Below are 17,302 nucleotides of genomic sequence, written 5' to 3' on the forward strand. Positions count from 1 at the left end.
CCCGGACAGGCCCCTCAAAAGAAAAGGGGCTTGGCTTTTTGTTTTTTTATTTTTGGCCCTTTTATAGTACAAACACATCGCCTAATTTCTTCAAGAAACTAGAAATCATCCAAAAAAGAACCTCAATGGCTCAATGTACGTGTTGATGAAAGGGAAAAGATTTATGCCAGCATTTTCATGATTTTCATAGTAATTACCATCATTATCATCTTCATCTTCTGCTTAACAAACATGATCGAGTGGAAAAGGAAGGCCTTAAGAGCTGAGACCGCTCGATCAGTTACCCACGTTGATCCGGTACTGTTTTTCCTTTAAGAACAATAAAATAAATTTTGCTACATTTGGCAGCTTTGTTTGCATAGCATATCTCACTCCCCTCGATTTTCGCCGACTTTTCCTAGTATTTAGCTGTTGCTTGCGTGTAGTTCCTTATTCATAGGCTCTTGCAAATCAAGATTTCCCACTGACTAGCCATTGCACCCACAAATCCAAGACACAGACCCACGAACCTTAGTTATCTCCCTCTCTTTATTCGGTTAGTTTTGGTGTTAATTTGCTGTCCTTTTATGGAGTTGACCTGTGTGAAGTCATATATGTTAATTATCTCTCTATATTTTCAAGAATAGCGTAGAGAAACACGGGGTTTTATATATAAATACCATAAAGATTTAGAAAGCAAAAGCTTCAGTATCAGTAGGGTGGCCGGTATTATTGCTCTAGTGTGCCTGAAAATGGTTCTCGCAATGGGAAGTGGTGGCGGCTCAGGTGATGAACAAGAAGCTTCCAATACTCGCAAGGGGAAGAAGTCCTACCATCGCCACACTTCTCACCAGATAGAGCAACTTGAAACGTAAGAATTAAATGCCGTTGATTCCTTAAGTCACATTTTGTGTTCATACGAAGAAGATATCAAGTTTTTTTTTTTTTGTGCTGGTTTGATCATTTTTCTGATGTGGGTTTTGGCTCTCTCAGCAAGGATGGGGATTGTTTTTTTGTACATAATTAACTTGGTAGAATTGGTCTTTGATGGCTCTAGGGGTTGATATAATTTTCTTTTCTGATCATATATATGAGAAGTACTAGTCTCCTCTCTTATTGTTCTTCCTGTGCTTTCATTATATATGTTCATGTGTAAGCCTCCACCATGTTTCTGATTTCTTTTTCCTGTACCAATATATGTTTTAGTGTATTGATCTTTGACTGAATTAAGGCTTAAGTTAATGCATTTGATATATATATATATATATAATTGTTGGACGGCTCACATGATTGTCTTTTTCCCGTATACTTATGTTTCACTCTGTCTAATGGTAATTAATCGGGTTTTCTATTGCTCGAATGAAGATTCTTCAAAGAATGCCCGCATCCAGACGACAACCAGCGGCGTCAGATGAGCAGGGAGCTTGGGCTTGAAGCCAAACAGATCAAATTCTGGTTTCAAAACAAGAGGACCCAAACAAAGGTTTTTTTTTTTTTTTTTTGGTTTGGATATCTGGCTTTTAATTTGAATAGTTAAAACCTCAGTTATATATGGTGATTCTTCAATATTGTTTATGCTTTTTAGGCTCAAAATGAGCGAGCAGATAACACTGTTCTTCGGGCAGAGAATGAAAGAATCCAATGTGAAGTCGTTGCAATCAGAGAGGCACTGAAGAATGTAATTTGCCCAGCTTGTGGAGGTCCACCCTTTGGAGAAGAAGAACGGCAACGTAGCCTTCAAAAACTGCAGCTGGAAAATTCCCAATTGAAAGAAGAGGCGAGTTTTCATTGTTGGAACTTCACCCATATCTCTTTATTCGACTGCGTTTGTCATTGCGATTCTAAACGAAATCGTAAATAAATGTATCGTTCACGAGTGCGTTCTTAAAAAAAATTATAAAAAATTTCTTAAAAGCTAAACTGCAATTACTAAACGCTTAATTGCGTTTTTAAGAATCGCCTCGACTCGATAGAATCTAATTAAGCATTTTCAAGTGACTTGTTACTTTTTGGAACTTGGAAGATTCACTTCATTGATGTTTGGTTAGGAATGTTTTGCAGCATGAGAAGGTATCCAACCTTCTTGCCAAGTACATTGGAAAACCGATATCACAAATTGAGTCGTTGATGGCTGCCCCAAGATCTTCATGGGATTTTTCCTCAGGAACTTCCCTGAACCAGAGACTGGGAAGTCCTGCTCTTGATCTAGACCTTGGTTCCACTAATTCTGCATCAGCGTACCAATCGAAAGGAATTCCAGACATGGAGAAGGCACTCATGTTGGAGACTGCTGCCACTGCCAAGGAGGAATTAATTCGACTTTTGCGAATCATCGAGCCTCTGTGGATCAAGTCCCCGGCTGATGGGAGATATGTTCTTCATCGTGAAAGCTACGAAAAGATGTTTCCCAGGGCTAATCACTTGAAAAATGCCACTGCTCGTACCGAGTCTTCAAAAGATTCGGGAATGGTGATGATGAGTGGAGTGCATTTAGTTGAGATGATTATAGATTCGGTCAGTGCTCATAACTCTTTTCTTTTCATATATATTTGAAGTTTGAACCCTAACTCTCGGTCTATTAAATCACGAAGCCTAACACGTGAACTATTTAATTGAAATGAGATGTGAATTATGGAAACAGTGCAAATTCATAACCCCTGCTCTGATACCATGTTGAATTACTACTTATCCCAAAAGCTTAAGCGTATAGAAAATGATAAATTTAATCATTTAATCTATATTATAACACAATCACTCAAAAGGGAAGGGTTTGATTTTGCAGGATAAATGGGTAGATCTTTTTCCCACAATTGTTACAAAAGCAAAGACAATTCAAGTGCTCGAAACCGGAATGTTAGGAAATCGGAGTGGTTCCTTGCAGCTGGTAGCTAGTAGCCTTAGAATCCAACTTCATTCAATTTTTTTTTTTAATTTCTTTTAGAGTTTGTTATTATGAGAACGTTGAGAATACAAGTGAAGAAATTAAATGCAGATGTATGAACAAATGCACATTCTTTCACCTCTGGTGCCGCCTAGGGAATTCTATTTTCTTCGCCATTGTCAGCAGATTGAGCTGGGCATGTGGGTGATAGTGGATGTCTCCTATGAGTGCCCGAAAGAGAATGCCTCCCCTTCCAGCTCTTGGAGGCTTCCTTCTGGTTGCATGATTCAGGAAATGCCTAATGGCTGCTCCAAGGTCAGTAACTTCAAATCTCTATAGCCTTATAAATTGGTTTTGCAAATTTATCGAAAATTAAACCATGGAAATTCACACTCTTCATCTCTTTCACTAAAAGAAGGGAAGCTTACTTCATTCTTAATTACCATAATGTGAAACAATGTGCTTTGAACTGGGTGTCATTTGATAGAATATTATTACATTTGGAGGAGCTGATATCATGAATTTTGGTAGTCTAATGAAGACAGATAGCTATTCTGTTAAATGGATGAAATGCTTTCATCACTTGTATGGCAGAAGGCATCTCCCTAGTACAGCATTCTCGATATATTTCAGCCTATTTGCCATTAACAGTTGTGAATTGCTTGGAAGCATTTATGGATTTCCTTGAATTCCAAATACTTTCTGGCTGTCCTTGTGTCATCGGATTAGGATCCTCTCAATCAATCGGACAGGTGATCCTAGAAATTATTTATGGGACCCACCTAACTAAATAAAAATTAGGATGTCCAACCACTTATTCAGTCAGGTAGGTCCCATAAGTGATCTCTCACAATTATCTACCCGAATGCTCTCAAATTCGTGCAGATAATTTGAGAGGATTCTGATTCGTTGTCATTAATAATCGCACACCATCATGATTATCAACATTTGACGCTTCATTAAAACCACTTTCACAAATTCCTACATTTATTTTCAGTTAAAACAATCATGTTTCTATAAACTACTTTTCCCACCAATTTCTCGCATTCATTTTACACCGACTACCGGCTGATGTGACGTGTTTTTAAGTGATTTTTTATTTTATTTTATTTTAAATAGTTAAAACACGTCAAATCAACTAATGTAAAATAGGTGTAAAGAGTAACGGGTATGAAATGTCATACTAAATAAGTTTTGATGTCAAAAAGCTATCTATATATATATTTTATAGGTTACTTGGGTTGAACACGTGGAAGTGGATGATAAAACTCAAACTCACAGGCTCTATAGAGATGTCATATGTAGTAATACTGCTTATGGAGCAGAACGATGGGTTGCTACTCTTAGGAGGATGTGTGAGAGATTTGCTTTCTCCATGGGGGAAACTACACCTAGTCGTGAACTTGGAGGAGGTACTCTGTTTTAGTAACCTTCCCATATGTCTCACATGCCTTTTCTCTCTTGTCCACCTTTAATTAAGGGAACACTTCACTTAGCTTCCAAATATTAATGATTTTGCAATCATAATCTCGAATTATTAATTTTTTGAAATATTGGTATTCTAAGTTTCGGCGCCTTATAATTTCAGCCACCCCTTCGTTAGGATTTTTTATTAAATTCTGACAGAAGATGTCAAAATATTCAAAATACTCATATTTTTTTTTTTAAAAAAAAAAAAATACTAAAAATACCCCTGGTGACCAACCGCCAGGGGTAATTTTTTATTTTTTATTTTTTAAAAAAATAATAATAATTAGGATAAATTTGTATTTTTATAAATTTTAAATAAGTATAAAGAACATTTCACCGGTTTACCGTTTAATTTAATCCTAATGGTAGGGGTGAAATTAGAAATAGCTAAAAAATGGGATACCGAAGAGATTATTATTACAAAATCATACTTCGGAGGTAAGTGAAGTTTTCCCGTTAATTAATTATGAAGGTTTTTATAATGTTTTAATTGCTCAGTGTTTACTTTGCCTGAAGGTAAGAGGAGCATTGTGAAGCTTTCGCATAGGATGGTCAAGAATTTTTGTGGAATCTTGAGCATGTCAGGTAAACTGGATTTTCCTCAATTATCTGAAGTGAACAACAGTGGGGTTCGAGTCTCGGTTCGTAGCAGCACGGAACCAGGCCAGCCATATGGAATGATAGTTAGTGCTGCCACCTCTCTTTGGCTTCCCCTGCCACCTCAGAATGTCTTCAATTTCTTCAGAGATGAGAGAACGCGAGTTCAGGTCCATGAAACTAGCAAATTCGTTCTGTTCATATTTCACATTTTGAAGCAAAATGCGTTAACTTCCAGTATATTTTCATTCTTCTCCAGTGGGATGTTCTCTCCAGTGGAAATCCAGCGCATGAGGTTGCACACATTTCAAATGGAGCTCATCTGGGGAACTGTATTTCCATTATTCGGGTATTTCTTTTTCTTACTTTTTTTATTTGTACGCAAATATGTAGAAACCAAATAAGTCCATTGTCATGAGGCAATTGAATGCTCTTGTTTTAATATTCATCTTAATGGTTTCTGTGAAAGCAGCCTTCTATCCCCACTGAGAACATGTTGATTATTCAAGAGACGTGCATAGACGCATTGGGATCCTTAGTAGTGTATGCCCCCATTGACATGCCGGCCATCAACATAGCTTTGAGCGGCGAGGACCCTTCAGACATACCAATACTTCCGTCAGGGTTCGTAATCTCAGGTGACGGCCGTCCTGAAACTGAAAGTTCTAGCGCTTCAACAAGCAGAAATACTGGAAGGTCAGGTGGTTCACTTCTTACAGTGGCTTTCCAGATATTGGTATCTGGCCCCTTGTCCCCGAAGCAGATGAACATGGAATCTGTGGCAACTGTCAATACTCTTATCAGCTCCACTGTCCAGAGAATAAAGGTTGCTTTGAATTGCTCTGGCTTGGATTGATCATTTTTGGTGGTTTATGGGCTACTGTCATATTTAGAGACCATATATGGTTCTCTGTATTTTTATTTTTATTTTTTTAATTCAATATAAGAGAGGGAAAAAAGGGATATGGTTTTCAATATTTGCTTTCTCAGTTAGTACAGTTAGTAAACTTCATATGATTATTTACACAATGATATCATCCACAGTTTTACAGAATGAAGAACGACATAAAAGAACCGAGAAACCACACTAATTCTTTGCTTCATTCCCCTTTTTGATACTTTGTATTGTCCGTTCCTTTCCACCTGCCGAAGCTTCTTCATTCCTTTTTTTTTTTTTTTTTTTTTGTGAGATAAATGCAAAATTGGTCTCTCTAATGTGGAGTTTTGATAAATAACTCTATGAATTGCAAAAAAATAATTAAACACTCGTGGTAAGTAAAAAAAAAAGGAAGCAAAAAGTTCCATTATATTAGAAAAGTTAACGGAATCCATTAATGTGCCATATTAACAACTCATAGTGTAACACGTCACTTACAATATATTTATATATATATAAAGGCATAAAGTGATTTAATTAACTACTCTCTCTGACCAGCTTGAGAGTGATTGAACAACCTTCATGATGCGAGCTACTCCCAATGGTTATGGGTAGTTCGACCACCTCTCAAAGGCTTTCAAGGATAATCGTCTACTCCTAAAATCGACTTTTAAGTGTAACTCAACCACCCTAAAGATCTTTGGGTATACGATGCCCAAAAACAACTTTCGAAAGTGGCTAAGAGGTTCTTGAAAGTGGTTGAAATACACACCTAGGTCCTCTAGCCAATTCTAGAGTAGTTGATCATCCGAACCAAGTTTTTTTCTCTCTTTATTTTACTTTTTTTTTAAGAATAAAATAATAATGTCATAAGAACTTTATCAAAAAACAACTTAAATTAGTATGGATAGATCATTTTGATAGAGTTGCAGCAGAGGGATTTATTTCAAAAAATAAAAAATTGAAGCCCCATAGATTTATTTGTTACAAGGCCAAATCCCAAAGTCCAATTTTATAATTTTCCCTCATTATCATTCGACCACAGTCAATTAACAGACAATCGCATTTTAGCACAATAATTGCCAAGACTCACTTAATGAACACTTGAACAGAATATCTGTAGCACCTTTTCCATCCGCAATTACTATCATAACAAATCTTACTCGCAATCCCTTTTCACGTTTACACAATTGATAGTTTAAATACATTGATAATTGTGTGACAGTTTAAATAAAATATGAGTGATTCTTTAAAAAAAGAAAATATATATATATTTTCGCTTTACTTCTAAACTTCCCATCAAATTTTCATTCATAAAACAAAAGGGTAAGTTATAACCTGCCCAAAGGCCTTCCACATTTAAAAACACTGCAAACAAAACTGAGCTTGTATTTTACTTATCAGAGTACAAAGAGCATTGCACCAAAAAAAAAAAAAAAAAAAAAGGTCTGCGTGAAGAGCACACTCTCCAATACTTTTCAAAGCAACTTGCTTAGAGATCCTCAGGGCCATTGATTTCCTGGATATGGAAATTAGATACGCTCAGGCCAAATATCGTAAAAAAATATCTCATGGTACCATATAGAAGATCTATATTCTAGCTTTTTACCTTGTTTCCAAGTACAGCTCCATCAGGTATTTCTAACGTCACCCCAGGTTTTGCTATAATATTCACTTTCCCCTTCAAAAATAAAACCGAAATGACAGAAAAGTCAGTTGCCAACAATCAATAAGAAACAATAATCCAAGCAAAAGGTAAGTAAAAGTAATCTGACAAAAACGTAATATGTGATCAAAATACGCCCATGCACGGACCACACCAGCCACTAACAAACTTTTCCGGTGAATTTAAAATTATTTATGCCTATAATGTTTATTAAATAAGTGTTCGCAAATTGATATTTCGGTAATCATTTAGACCAGTAAAAACAAAAGCATTTTGGCAGTGGCAGACTCCTAAAACAAGAGAAAGAAAATCAGATGCACTCATTGTATTAGGAAGTTACACATGCATCTAGTGGGTTTTCACCCCAGGACCTCATCTTCTACCTCATTCTCATAGTTCATTGGCTTGGCTTATAAGTTAAATAAATGAATGAACCTAAGGCGCTGTTTGTTTCAATGTAAAACATTTTTTGACATAAAATATTTTCAGATAAAAACGTTTTCAAAAATATTACTTATTTTACAGTGTTTGACTACCAGCCTGAAAATGTTTAGGCAAAACAAATGGAGCCTTAGAGATGCACAAGAAATATCCGTACTGCCAAATGCATTTAACACCGGCACAACTCCATTGGAAAACCTTGTTACTTTGCTAGTACGATCAGCAAAGCTAACAGGGATTGTAAAACTTTAGTTTGAATAGGTAAAAGCTTTGCACTAAAAATAATCACAAAAAATCATGATGTTATAATTGTCATCATTTAGAAATTACCATCATCATTATCTTTAAAACTTACCATCAAATCTTTTCAAGCAATTTCATTCTTTTTGACAATAGAAGATTAATTTAAAACTTTTTTAACTGGACAAGTCTCTCTCGCAATCAGGTTTTGTTGCATGTATGTTCAGAAATAGCTAAGAGCCAAACTACATCAAACCCCACTGTCCCACCCGCACTAATTGCACATGTCGGTGTATGCAAGCATGAAGTAATCATTTAGAATTTCTACCGAGGTCCATCCCACAACATCACTTTAGCAAATACATTGTCTTTTTATCAGCAAATGCATTATCTTGGAATTTGCAGAAACTTCAACCAATGCTTTTATAACAGCATTATCAATCAGAGAATTAATGTCAAAAGGTTAGATTCTAAGAAGATCAATTAGATTGATAGAGTGATAGAAAATTTGGTTGCCAATCTTATCAAACAAGAAATAACAATAAATTCCTATGGTTTAATTTTTTGCAAAAAATAACAGTTGTCACTCATTCTTTAGGAATAATTTTAATTGGACATGCTTGCATTTTTCAACTATCATCAAGTAAATTAGGAAAAAAAAATACACTTTTAAATCCTCACTGAAGCACCCGCAATGGGTTTTGATAGAGATTCATAGTTTCAGGACTTCTATGAGATGTTTTTGGAACTGATGCAGTTGGAGAAAAGAAAAAAAAGAGGGGTAAAAATTTTGATCCACGACTAGAAATTGTCAAAGGTTTTTATGGCACCAAGTATGTAAGGAGGCAAAATTGCAAATCAATTAGACTGATTTCAGCAATATTAAAAATCAGAATATTATCTGCTAATTGTGAAATAAAATGTATCTGGAAGTCATAGGCAAACTCTTTAAAAAAAAAAAATGGGCAACTGTAAAGCAACAAGAGTACATATAATACCTTGAGAGTAACACCAGTACCAAACCATACATCACCGGCCACTTTAAGGCTGTCAAGCTCAATGATACTAGGTATAGACTTGAATCGACTCAGGAAGTTGCCAACCTATTAAGGAGATGACAAAATCACTATCAATATCAAGAAGCTTCACACATCTAATAAAACAAGATCACTATGATAATTTTCACCTTCTTAAATTCAGGCCCCAATTCAATGGAAGGATTTGCAGGATTTTTCCTAGCTTCATTTCGGGTAACAAAGCCATCTTCTAATGTATAGAGATCAGACTGCTCAAAAGAAGGAAAGGAAACAAAAACAAAACAAAACAAAAATGGACCTGTAAGTCAAACCTCAAATCACCATTCAAGATCCTATTCCTAATGTCAGAGAAGAGGGTAACCTGGACAAGAAGCAAATCCGAAGTTGCCTTCACTGGAAGGAACCGAGATCGAGGTACATTGATACCAATGGCATTATCAAAGAACTGGTTGACCCAAGATGAAAAAAATAACAAGATCAATTTTCCACTTTTAGAAACATCTTAGGAATAAGTTTATGTACAATAAGTACCTTAATTGCTGCACCAGCTGCAGTTTCCAGCTGAAGAACTTTGATTCCATCCACTTCCTACATACACGATTAACTGTTACCAGTTACTTGCCTGTCTAAGCATCAGAAATCCGAGCTAATATAGGAGCATCACCATAAGAACAATCAAATATACCTTTGGGTTTGGTATGATCTCCATCTTTAATGCATCAGTTTCCACAAGCCTCTTAATTGCCTTCAAGTTTACCCACCTGTGTGAAATGTTGTTAGTATTCAATCAATGTTTGCTAATAGCACTTAGGCCAACATGACTTACAAATTGTTTGTGTTGAAAATTTTGAACTTCTCTATTGACTTGAATTCATTGACCTGTTTCAAAGAAAACCACTTCATGTCAACCACAAACTTGCCAAAGACATCTCCACACGAATTTTAGATTATGGCAACCTCATTAGTGCCAAAAGCATTTTGCTTGGATAATCATGGCCACACTTTTCTGATTGATTGGTGGACATGCACACAAAATTCAAAACTTAACTTGCATGATGTCACCTCCCTCGTTAAATTGATACTTCAATTTTTCTCCTTAACATTTTTCTTCTCTATAGGTAAACACAATTCACATACTATTAGGGAATGATTTTGTTATTAGTTTTATAAATAGTTATAAGTACTTGCACCATTTATTTTCGAACATGGATCCTATACACCTTGCAATGAATTAAAACTTGGGTCTTGAAGGTCTTCAACACCCTCAGAAGTGGGCACTGACCCCTTCTTTTGTTGTTTCACCTCCCAGTTCAGGAAATATCAATTATAAAATTATGAAATGCTGAAGAAATGCCTATTTTTCAGAGCAGTTAAACAGTCCATTAAGTTCTTCAATCCATTTTGCATCGTGAGCTTCTTTCGGTGATAAACCACACCAAACATATAGCAAAGAATTAGCTTACCTGATGCCTCACTGGTTGAATTATGTCAATTATTATATCCATATAATGCCAACTTTGTATTACGGTCTTCTTAATTAGTACACTATTTCACGTGTACAACTGCCTAGCTGGGTGTGAATGAGCTTGGCTATATAGGGGACTCTAGCACCTCAGGTGTACCTCTTGCCTTCTATAGAGAGAATTCTGGATACGAAAAGCAGTACTCGATCTACGAAGTGAAATTAAAATGGCAAACGAAACCAACAGAGGAGGAAAGTGTGGAAGAATAGAACAAGAACTTACATGATCATCAGGAACCTGTGCTATTTCCAGTAGCTGCATCACGTAATTAAAGGAAAAATGTCAATAAATGTCATCATTTATAAAGAAAAACTTGAAACTATCATATATCACATTTCTATGTAGACTTTAGAAAATTGCAGTGGATCGGTGGTATCATAAAGCAGATGCTGATTGCCTACAAGTATAATCATCATTCAACTTCTTTTTAGAAACAATAGCCACTAGGTTGCAGGCATTGAAAGCATTCTCAAGTAAGACGTCATTTACAAGAGAGTTTGTAGTTGGGGCCAGCAAAAGTCCACGAATGGAAGATGGGAAGCATTTTCCTTTCCGCTAGCTAAAAACCTAGCGATCACCAGCCTTCTCTTAAAAATTTATGTTCCTTGTACAGGTGACTATATGCTAATACAGTAATACGTTTATATTCCTTTTCAAAAATTGACCAGAATGAGAAATTTTGGAAAGGCAATTAATACTGGCTGTATAATGACTATAATTTTAATATTAGAAAAATTAAATCTATTATATGAGAAATATCATAGACAAAATTTGGCATTCACAATTACTAGCGGTTTCAAATTTTAATATAGTTCCGCAAAAATTATGCAAATCACAAATCATAGTATAGATGAAAAAATCCAAAAAAACACCACCCAAGATTTTTCAAATTAAGAGAGAGAGAGAGAGAGAGAGAGAGAGAGAGACCAAAACACTACAAGAGAACAATTTTTTTAAGAAAGGTTGCATAAGAGAATTGACTTATGAGCCACTATTTGTAATTAAAAATTCCCTGAGTAGCACTTTGTCTCCATCTGCCAGTGAAATATAACAAAAATTTTATAAGGATCTAACCAGCCAGTGGAAGCTGTGGCAGTGGAGTTCTAAAATAAATTTTGTGGCTTTTTCATCTTTATTTGGAGATCAATATGAATATTCTTGCAGTTCCAACCTGCAAAGTCCACTTGCCATTTAACTTCGCGCCATGCTCTCTTTCTATGTGCGCACGCGCACGCGTGGGTGTGCACACGACACCTCTCACATCTAGTAAGGAGAATAACATACATATTTTATGAATCCAACTCTTGGGGAATAGGGATCCAGCATATAAAAAAATTGATCAAATGGATGTGAACCTAGTAGAACTAACTTCGTTCAAGTTTAACTAATAGTAGCTTGGACATTCAGACCATTTTTTGTTGGACACTACATGCTGTTCACATGTCAAACAGCCCCATGAACATGTAGAAATATTGATAGTGTCTTTACCTTGGTATCGCTTACTAAAAAGATTAAGGGTAGTCCTTCCCCCAATCATTTATCATGTGCATGTTAAAACACAGCTACATGTTAGACACAGCAGCTTTATTTCAATAGAAAAACAAAAGGAAGTTTCTAAGGATAAGATGATAAAGATTTCCCATAAACCAAGGAAACAAATTATTTTTCTAGTAGAAGATGTAAGAACATTTGACAAAATGAGGAGCAATTGAAGGAAGAGTCATGTCTTTGCTGTGTCCATGTCTCATCTTCCGAACATTGATCAGCATTCCAATATTGCATCAAATGCATATTGTCTGTTTCTTGCAACTTATAATTCATTCGTTATATTCCACACAACTAAAAGTTTTTGCTGTGTATGAATACTAGCTTTAGTTATTTTTAACTTTCGGTTAATATCCTTTAGTGAGTGCAACTCGTCTAGTCCATAATTTCTAGCACTTATTATTGATCATATGAAAAAAGATATTGAAATGCAGGGGCTATAAAACTAGTAGAAGCCTACAGCAAGGTCACTATAATCACTGTGACCATTGAAAATTTGACGCTAGAGTAGAACAATGCTCTCTTAATTCACCGTCAACTGTATCATTTTTGTTTATTCAAGTTGCCTTCATGTCAACAATATTCTTTCTTTCATACAAACCTAGAAAAAACTGTAAAGCATGCTCCCTAATGTATTGGACATAATGCAGCAGAATACTGATATACCTTGTTGTTGTCTTTTTAGTTCAAAAAGTCTGATCATCCTACTCCTGCCCTACCAAATCAGTGCTTATACAAGATATGCAGAGTTATGGACTGGGCAAAATCTTGAAAATTTTTGTAGGACATAACACGTTTTTCTTATTTGAAAGCTTACTCTGTAGACAGTCTATCCAGAACCCTTACTTCCACAACAATAAATTCAGATGATACTACTCAATGTTGAATATTAAACAATCTCAAATTATTGAAATTTGTTTGTATAGTTTGGTGCACAGCCCATCGCCATTCTATCCTATGACAAAATTACCTTCTTCAGAGAAAATTTGGCTAAAAAAAGCAACTATTACTTAACAGTTAGTTATCTCATACGCCAAGACCATATGCAACATACCCCTAATGCTTTAATTTTATATTTAGATTTATCCCAAGAAATTCACAATTGAGCATCTAGATAAAAACTAACTTCAAAGCCTCTATCATGCTTCTGACAAAACAAATCAGAAGATTGTAATGAAACAACATTAAAAATGGATGAGAATTATATACCTGAACCCTTCCTTCATAAGAAATGAGAGTACCACCCTTCACATCGGCCAAGGTTTTGGGTGTCACTTCCATGCAGTATTCATTCTTGTTGTGGACCAAATGATTTAAGATTTCTAAGAAATCCAGTTAAGAATAGTGGCAGTCAAAAGGATTTTTTCTCCATGCACTATTATAAAAAACGAAGCTAGAAACCAAAAGGTGTCAATGAGAACCAATTTCAGGATACTCAAGTCAACAACAGCACCCAAGTTATCTGAGTTGGCGATAAAAACATACTCCTTACCCTGATTCAGGGACAAAAAGGAAATACAGCAAAGGATAAAGCTTATGAGCATACTGGCGTCTCAGTGAACATTCAGGTGATCATAAAATGTATCATAGTACTGACCTTTGATAACAGTGCATCAAGTTTGCCACTGTTCTTCAAGGATGGGAATACATCACCATGGCCAGGAGGATACCTTCATGTCACATGCATACAGAAGTCATGAGTGGAAAGGCAAAAAATGAAATAAATAAATAAACCACTGAAGGCAAAGGACTCTAGTACTCTTGGTGATCTTTTCTTTTTCTTCCGTCTTCTAGTCAAAGCAGAACTAGAAACGGAAGCCTATAGTCAGTGCAATATGCTTTCTACAAAGGTGAATATACTGAAATAATTTAATTTTTTTTTTTTTTAAGCAATTTTTTACTCCAAGGGGAAGGGAAAGGGAAGATTCAGACTAAAAAAAAAAAAAAGAAAGAAAAGAAAAAGCAAGAAAGATTGATAAATGATGATTCTATCAAAGTGCGGAAAAACGTGACAGATAAAATATAAGACAAACTTCTACTACCTTTCCTTGATGATATTTTTAGAAGTTTTTTTCATACAAAACCAAAAGGCTTAATTTTGGGGGAAACATGTTTTACATACTCTTATTAGATTTGCAAAGCAAAATAATTTGTCGAATTTTTTTCAATATTTTACAATTTTAATGCTTCAGATGAAATCAACTAGAAAAAGAGCAAAACTCAGTTTACAAGGATTAACGGCCGCATATATCTAGCATCTTGCCAACATTTTGGAACAGTCAAAATTATTCAAGTTTTACCATGAGATGATAAAGTGTAAGCCAGATAATGAATTTAAATAAAAAAATACCATCCATCTTTGCCAGTCTGTCCTTTGCTTGGCAGTGGACTAAAGTCTTCAACAACGAGACGAGGATACTGGCTCTGTGTAAATCCAAAGATTCCGGATAAAGCATAAAATTGTTGTTTTAAGTTTTCCGTAATCAGGAAGTAGTTACTAAAGCAGCTAATAGCGAATCAGTATCACAGACCTGATTAAAAGTATGAATTTCAACATTTGAGCTAGAGTATCTTTCCACGATCTGAACTAGACAACAAACTTGTTAGTACATTAGGACAATCTAATAAAAAAATAGATTACAGTATAAGTGAGTAAAAGTAAAGACACACTTTACCTTCAATGTATCATCATGAGTGTTGAAAGAGTTCATTAGAAGCAAGGGAACATTGCACCCGTATTTTGAATTGAGATTCTATAAACAATTGAAAGTTTAGTTGCAAGCCGAGATACAACAACCGAAAGGAAAAAAAAAAAAAAGTGTAGCAGAAAAGACAAAGACCTCAATCTGGATAACAATCAAGTCAAGAAATGTCAACCCATTCCGAACTTCAATGACAGACCTGCATTTCAATTAGATTTATTTGAAACAAATGTATCAATGGAAAGTCAAGGGAAAAAAATGTACACTGAACAGAATGTAAGCATGGCAGGAGCAAAGCAGACCACCAAGTAATAAGCTATACATGGCTGTAAAAAAACTTGAAAACTTACACAATAAGCAAAATACAAAAACAGACTACTGATGTGTAACAAGAAGGGGTGTAAAAAGAATATACAAGCTAATCCTTAGTAATTACTGCACAATTTTACATTGCAATTTAAAAAGTAAAACATAAAAAACCACCGCATAAATAATGGATTTTTTACCCTAAACAAAGTGAACGACTAAGAATTTTTCAGGAGATATACTTGTTTCGCTGACAGCCCATTATGAGATATAGTTATTAATAGCTTAAAATTTTGACACTACTCGCAACATTATTAATAGGATCTGAACTTCTAAAGCAAAGAACTGAACATACTCCACTCTATTATTAAGCTTCAAGTCATTCTTAATCCTTTTCACAGAAGTTCATCTGAAAATAGAAATCACCTAGAGAATCACAATTTTAATGGAGGCTTTCGGCCAGTACACAAGAAAACAAATATATTGGAAGTTAGACTAAATCACATACTTGGGACCAGTACAACCCATAGTTGTCCCCAAACCTCCATTAAGCTTTAGGACAACAAGTTTGTCCAACAGCTTCTTCGTCTCCACGGGATCTGCATCCATTCAGATATTTAATAAGCTGCTGATACTATTCAAAGCGGATCAATTGACATATGTAGATAGAAAATTAAATTGCACTATTTTTTTTCCAAAAGAGAAAATAAAAAGTTCGTGCAAAGGGAGAAACAGTCAAGATCGCTACCATCGGTAGTGGGTGCCAGGCTCTCATAAGGAACCACTATTTCATCAGTAGGCGTCTGGATCTTACTCCATTCCACATGTTGCGCTTCGCCACTTTAACGCACATAATATCACAACCAGACAAAGAATATGTCAGAACAAATCCATTTTCTAATCTTCAATAATATAATAAGTAATTCCGTTCGGTTGCATGGAAAATGTGGGAACAGAAATTCGATTTAAAATCGAAGTCTCAGATCTTTCGTTAACATATCAAGAATCACATCAACAAAATGCATATCATTTCCTTTCCTCTTGCATCGTTTTCTCGACAACCAAACAAACATAATAGGTGTAAAAAAAAAAAAAAAAACCCTTCCGGCAAGCATGGTTTAACATCACATAAAAATCTAAACGAATTCTACAAAAATTCACGCATAGTTCACCTGAGATAGCGAGCGACGAGGTTGATGCATCCTTTTTTCTCATTCTCACTGCAAAACACAAACCGAAACAATCAAAGAACAAACCAAAACTCAGATCTAAGATATAATGCTCCAATGCAGAGAGACAATCCGAATAACAATCAGAAGTCAAGAAATTCACCACAATTCGGTCCGATGCAGAGAAAACTATGAATCAGAGCGTCTTACAGTAAATGAAGGAAAAAGTACCTGATTTGGTTGAGTCCATCGACAGCAGATTTGAGCTTGTTGAGCTTCTCCGTATCAGCAGCGTTCAGAGTCGCGGCAGCCATTGCTGAAGGTACAGAACTCACACAGACAGAAAGAGAGAGAGAGGGAGAAACGTATTATCTGGAAACGAAAAGTGCGTATAGAAGAGAACGTTTGTCTGTATATATGGGGGGCGATTGTTGCGTGCGGTGAAAATGACTGATTTTGGAGGGGGTGTGCGTAAATAATAAAAAACAAACAAACGAAGTCTAATCGTGGCGGAAGCTAACGGGTGTGGTGCTTAGACTCGAGTCCTTGACACCCACACAAAAATAAACGGAAGTCTATTGCGGAGAGAATATGCACCCGAAGAATAATGATTGTTGTACACCAAGTGTACAACAATCATACAACACCCCTTTACAAGGGGTGGACCTCACACACTGTAAGACCCACCCCTTGTGAAGGGGTGTTGTATGATTGTTGTACACATGGTGTACAACAATCACTCCCCGCACCCGAATATGACGACGCTCTCAGCTTTGGCCCGGTCCAATCCTGTAAAAGATTGGCGCCTCTTTTACGCTAAGGTGACACCTCATCCCAAGTTGATGTCGAAGTCTAGGGGCTCGTGTCAG

At 35.8% G+C, this 17,302-nt stretch overlaps 2 protein-coding genes across 2 annotated transcripts; one reads left to right on the forward strand and one right to left on the reverse strand.

The window, feature by feature from the left end:
* The first annotated feature begins 351 nt into the window (after positions 1-351).
* Positions 352-5,873, forward strand: LOC133861738 (homeobox-leucine zipper protein HDG11-like). Its single transcript, XM_062297535.1, has 10 exons — positions 352-850; positions 1,345-1,462; positions 1,565-1,756; positions 2,041-2,493; positions 2,762-2,863; positions 2,972-3,175; positions 4,092-4,272; positions 4,829-5,097; positions 5,187-5,276; positions 5,400-5,873. Exons 1-10 carry the CDS (start codon positions 732-734, stop codon positions 5,781-5,783), a joined length of 2,112 nt encoding a protein of 703 aa, XP_062153519.1. The 5' UTR covers positions 352-731; the 3' UTR covers positions 5,784-5,873.
* Positions 5,874-7,049: 1,176 nt separating this feature from the next.
* LOC133859466 (UTP--glucose-1-phosphate uridylyltransferase) lies at positions 7,050-16,929 on the reverse strand. The gene is made up of 20 exons (XM_062294877.1): positions 16,665-16,929; positions 16,437-16,484; positions 16,013-16,104; positions 15,773-15,863; positions 15,097-15,157; positions 14,932-15,009; positions 14,788-14,838; positions 14,607-14,680; positions 13,854-13,926; positions 13,692-13,749; positions 13,466-13,578; positions 10,934-10,966; positions 10,015-10,067; positions 9,874-9,949; positions 9,720-9,776; positions 9,550-9,633; positions 9,338-9,436; positions 9,150-9,254; positions 7,414-7,485; positions 7,050-7,323 (listed from the first exon to the last, which is right to left on the reverse strand). Exons 1-20 carry the CDS (start codon positions 16,745-16,747, stop codon positions 7,297-7,299), a joined length of 1,428 nt encoding a protein of 475 aa, XP_062150861.1. The 5' UTR covers positions 16,748-16,929; the 3' UTR covers positions 7,050-7,296.
* Positions 16,930-17,302: the final 373 nt, after the last annotated feature.

This window comes from Alnus glutinosa, chromosome 2, assembly GCF_958979055.1.
Source record: "Alnus glutinosa chromosome 2, dhAlnGlut1.1, whole genome shotgun sequence".
In the NCBI taxonomy this organism is placed as follows: Eukaryota; Viridiplantae; Streptophyta; class Magnoliopsida; order Fagales; family Betulaceae; genus Alnus; species Alnus glutinosa.

Bases quoted from the DNA above. Each gene is read 5' to 3' on its own strand.
- LOC133859466 (XM_062294877.1), bottom strand. From the start codon at position 16,747: ATGGCTGCCGCGACTCTGAACGCTGCTGATACGGAGAAGCTCAACAAG. The intron at 13,750-13,853 runs GTCAGTACTATG...TCCCTGAATCAG, and splicing joins TTGATGCACTGTTATCAAAG to GGTAAGGAGTATGTTTTTAT. The intron at 9,777-9,873 runs GTATATTTGATT...TCGTGTATGTAG, and splicing joins AGATCATACCAAACCCAAAG to GAAGTGGATGGAATCAAAGT.
- LOC133861738 (XM_062297535.1), top strand. From the start codon at position 732: ATGGTTCTCGCAATGGGAAGTGGTGGCGGCTCAGGTGATGAACAAGAA. The intron at 2,864-2,971 runs GTAGCTAGTAGC...AATTAAATGCAG, and splicing joins GGAGTGGTTCCTTGCAGCTG to ATGTATGAACAAATGCACAT. The intron at 5,098-5,186 runs GTCCATGAAACT...ATTCTTCTCCAG, and splicing joins ATGAGAGAACGCGAGTTCAG to TGGGATGTTCTCTCCAGTGG.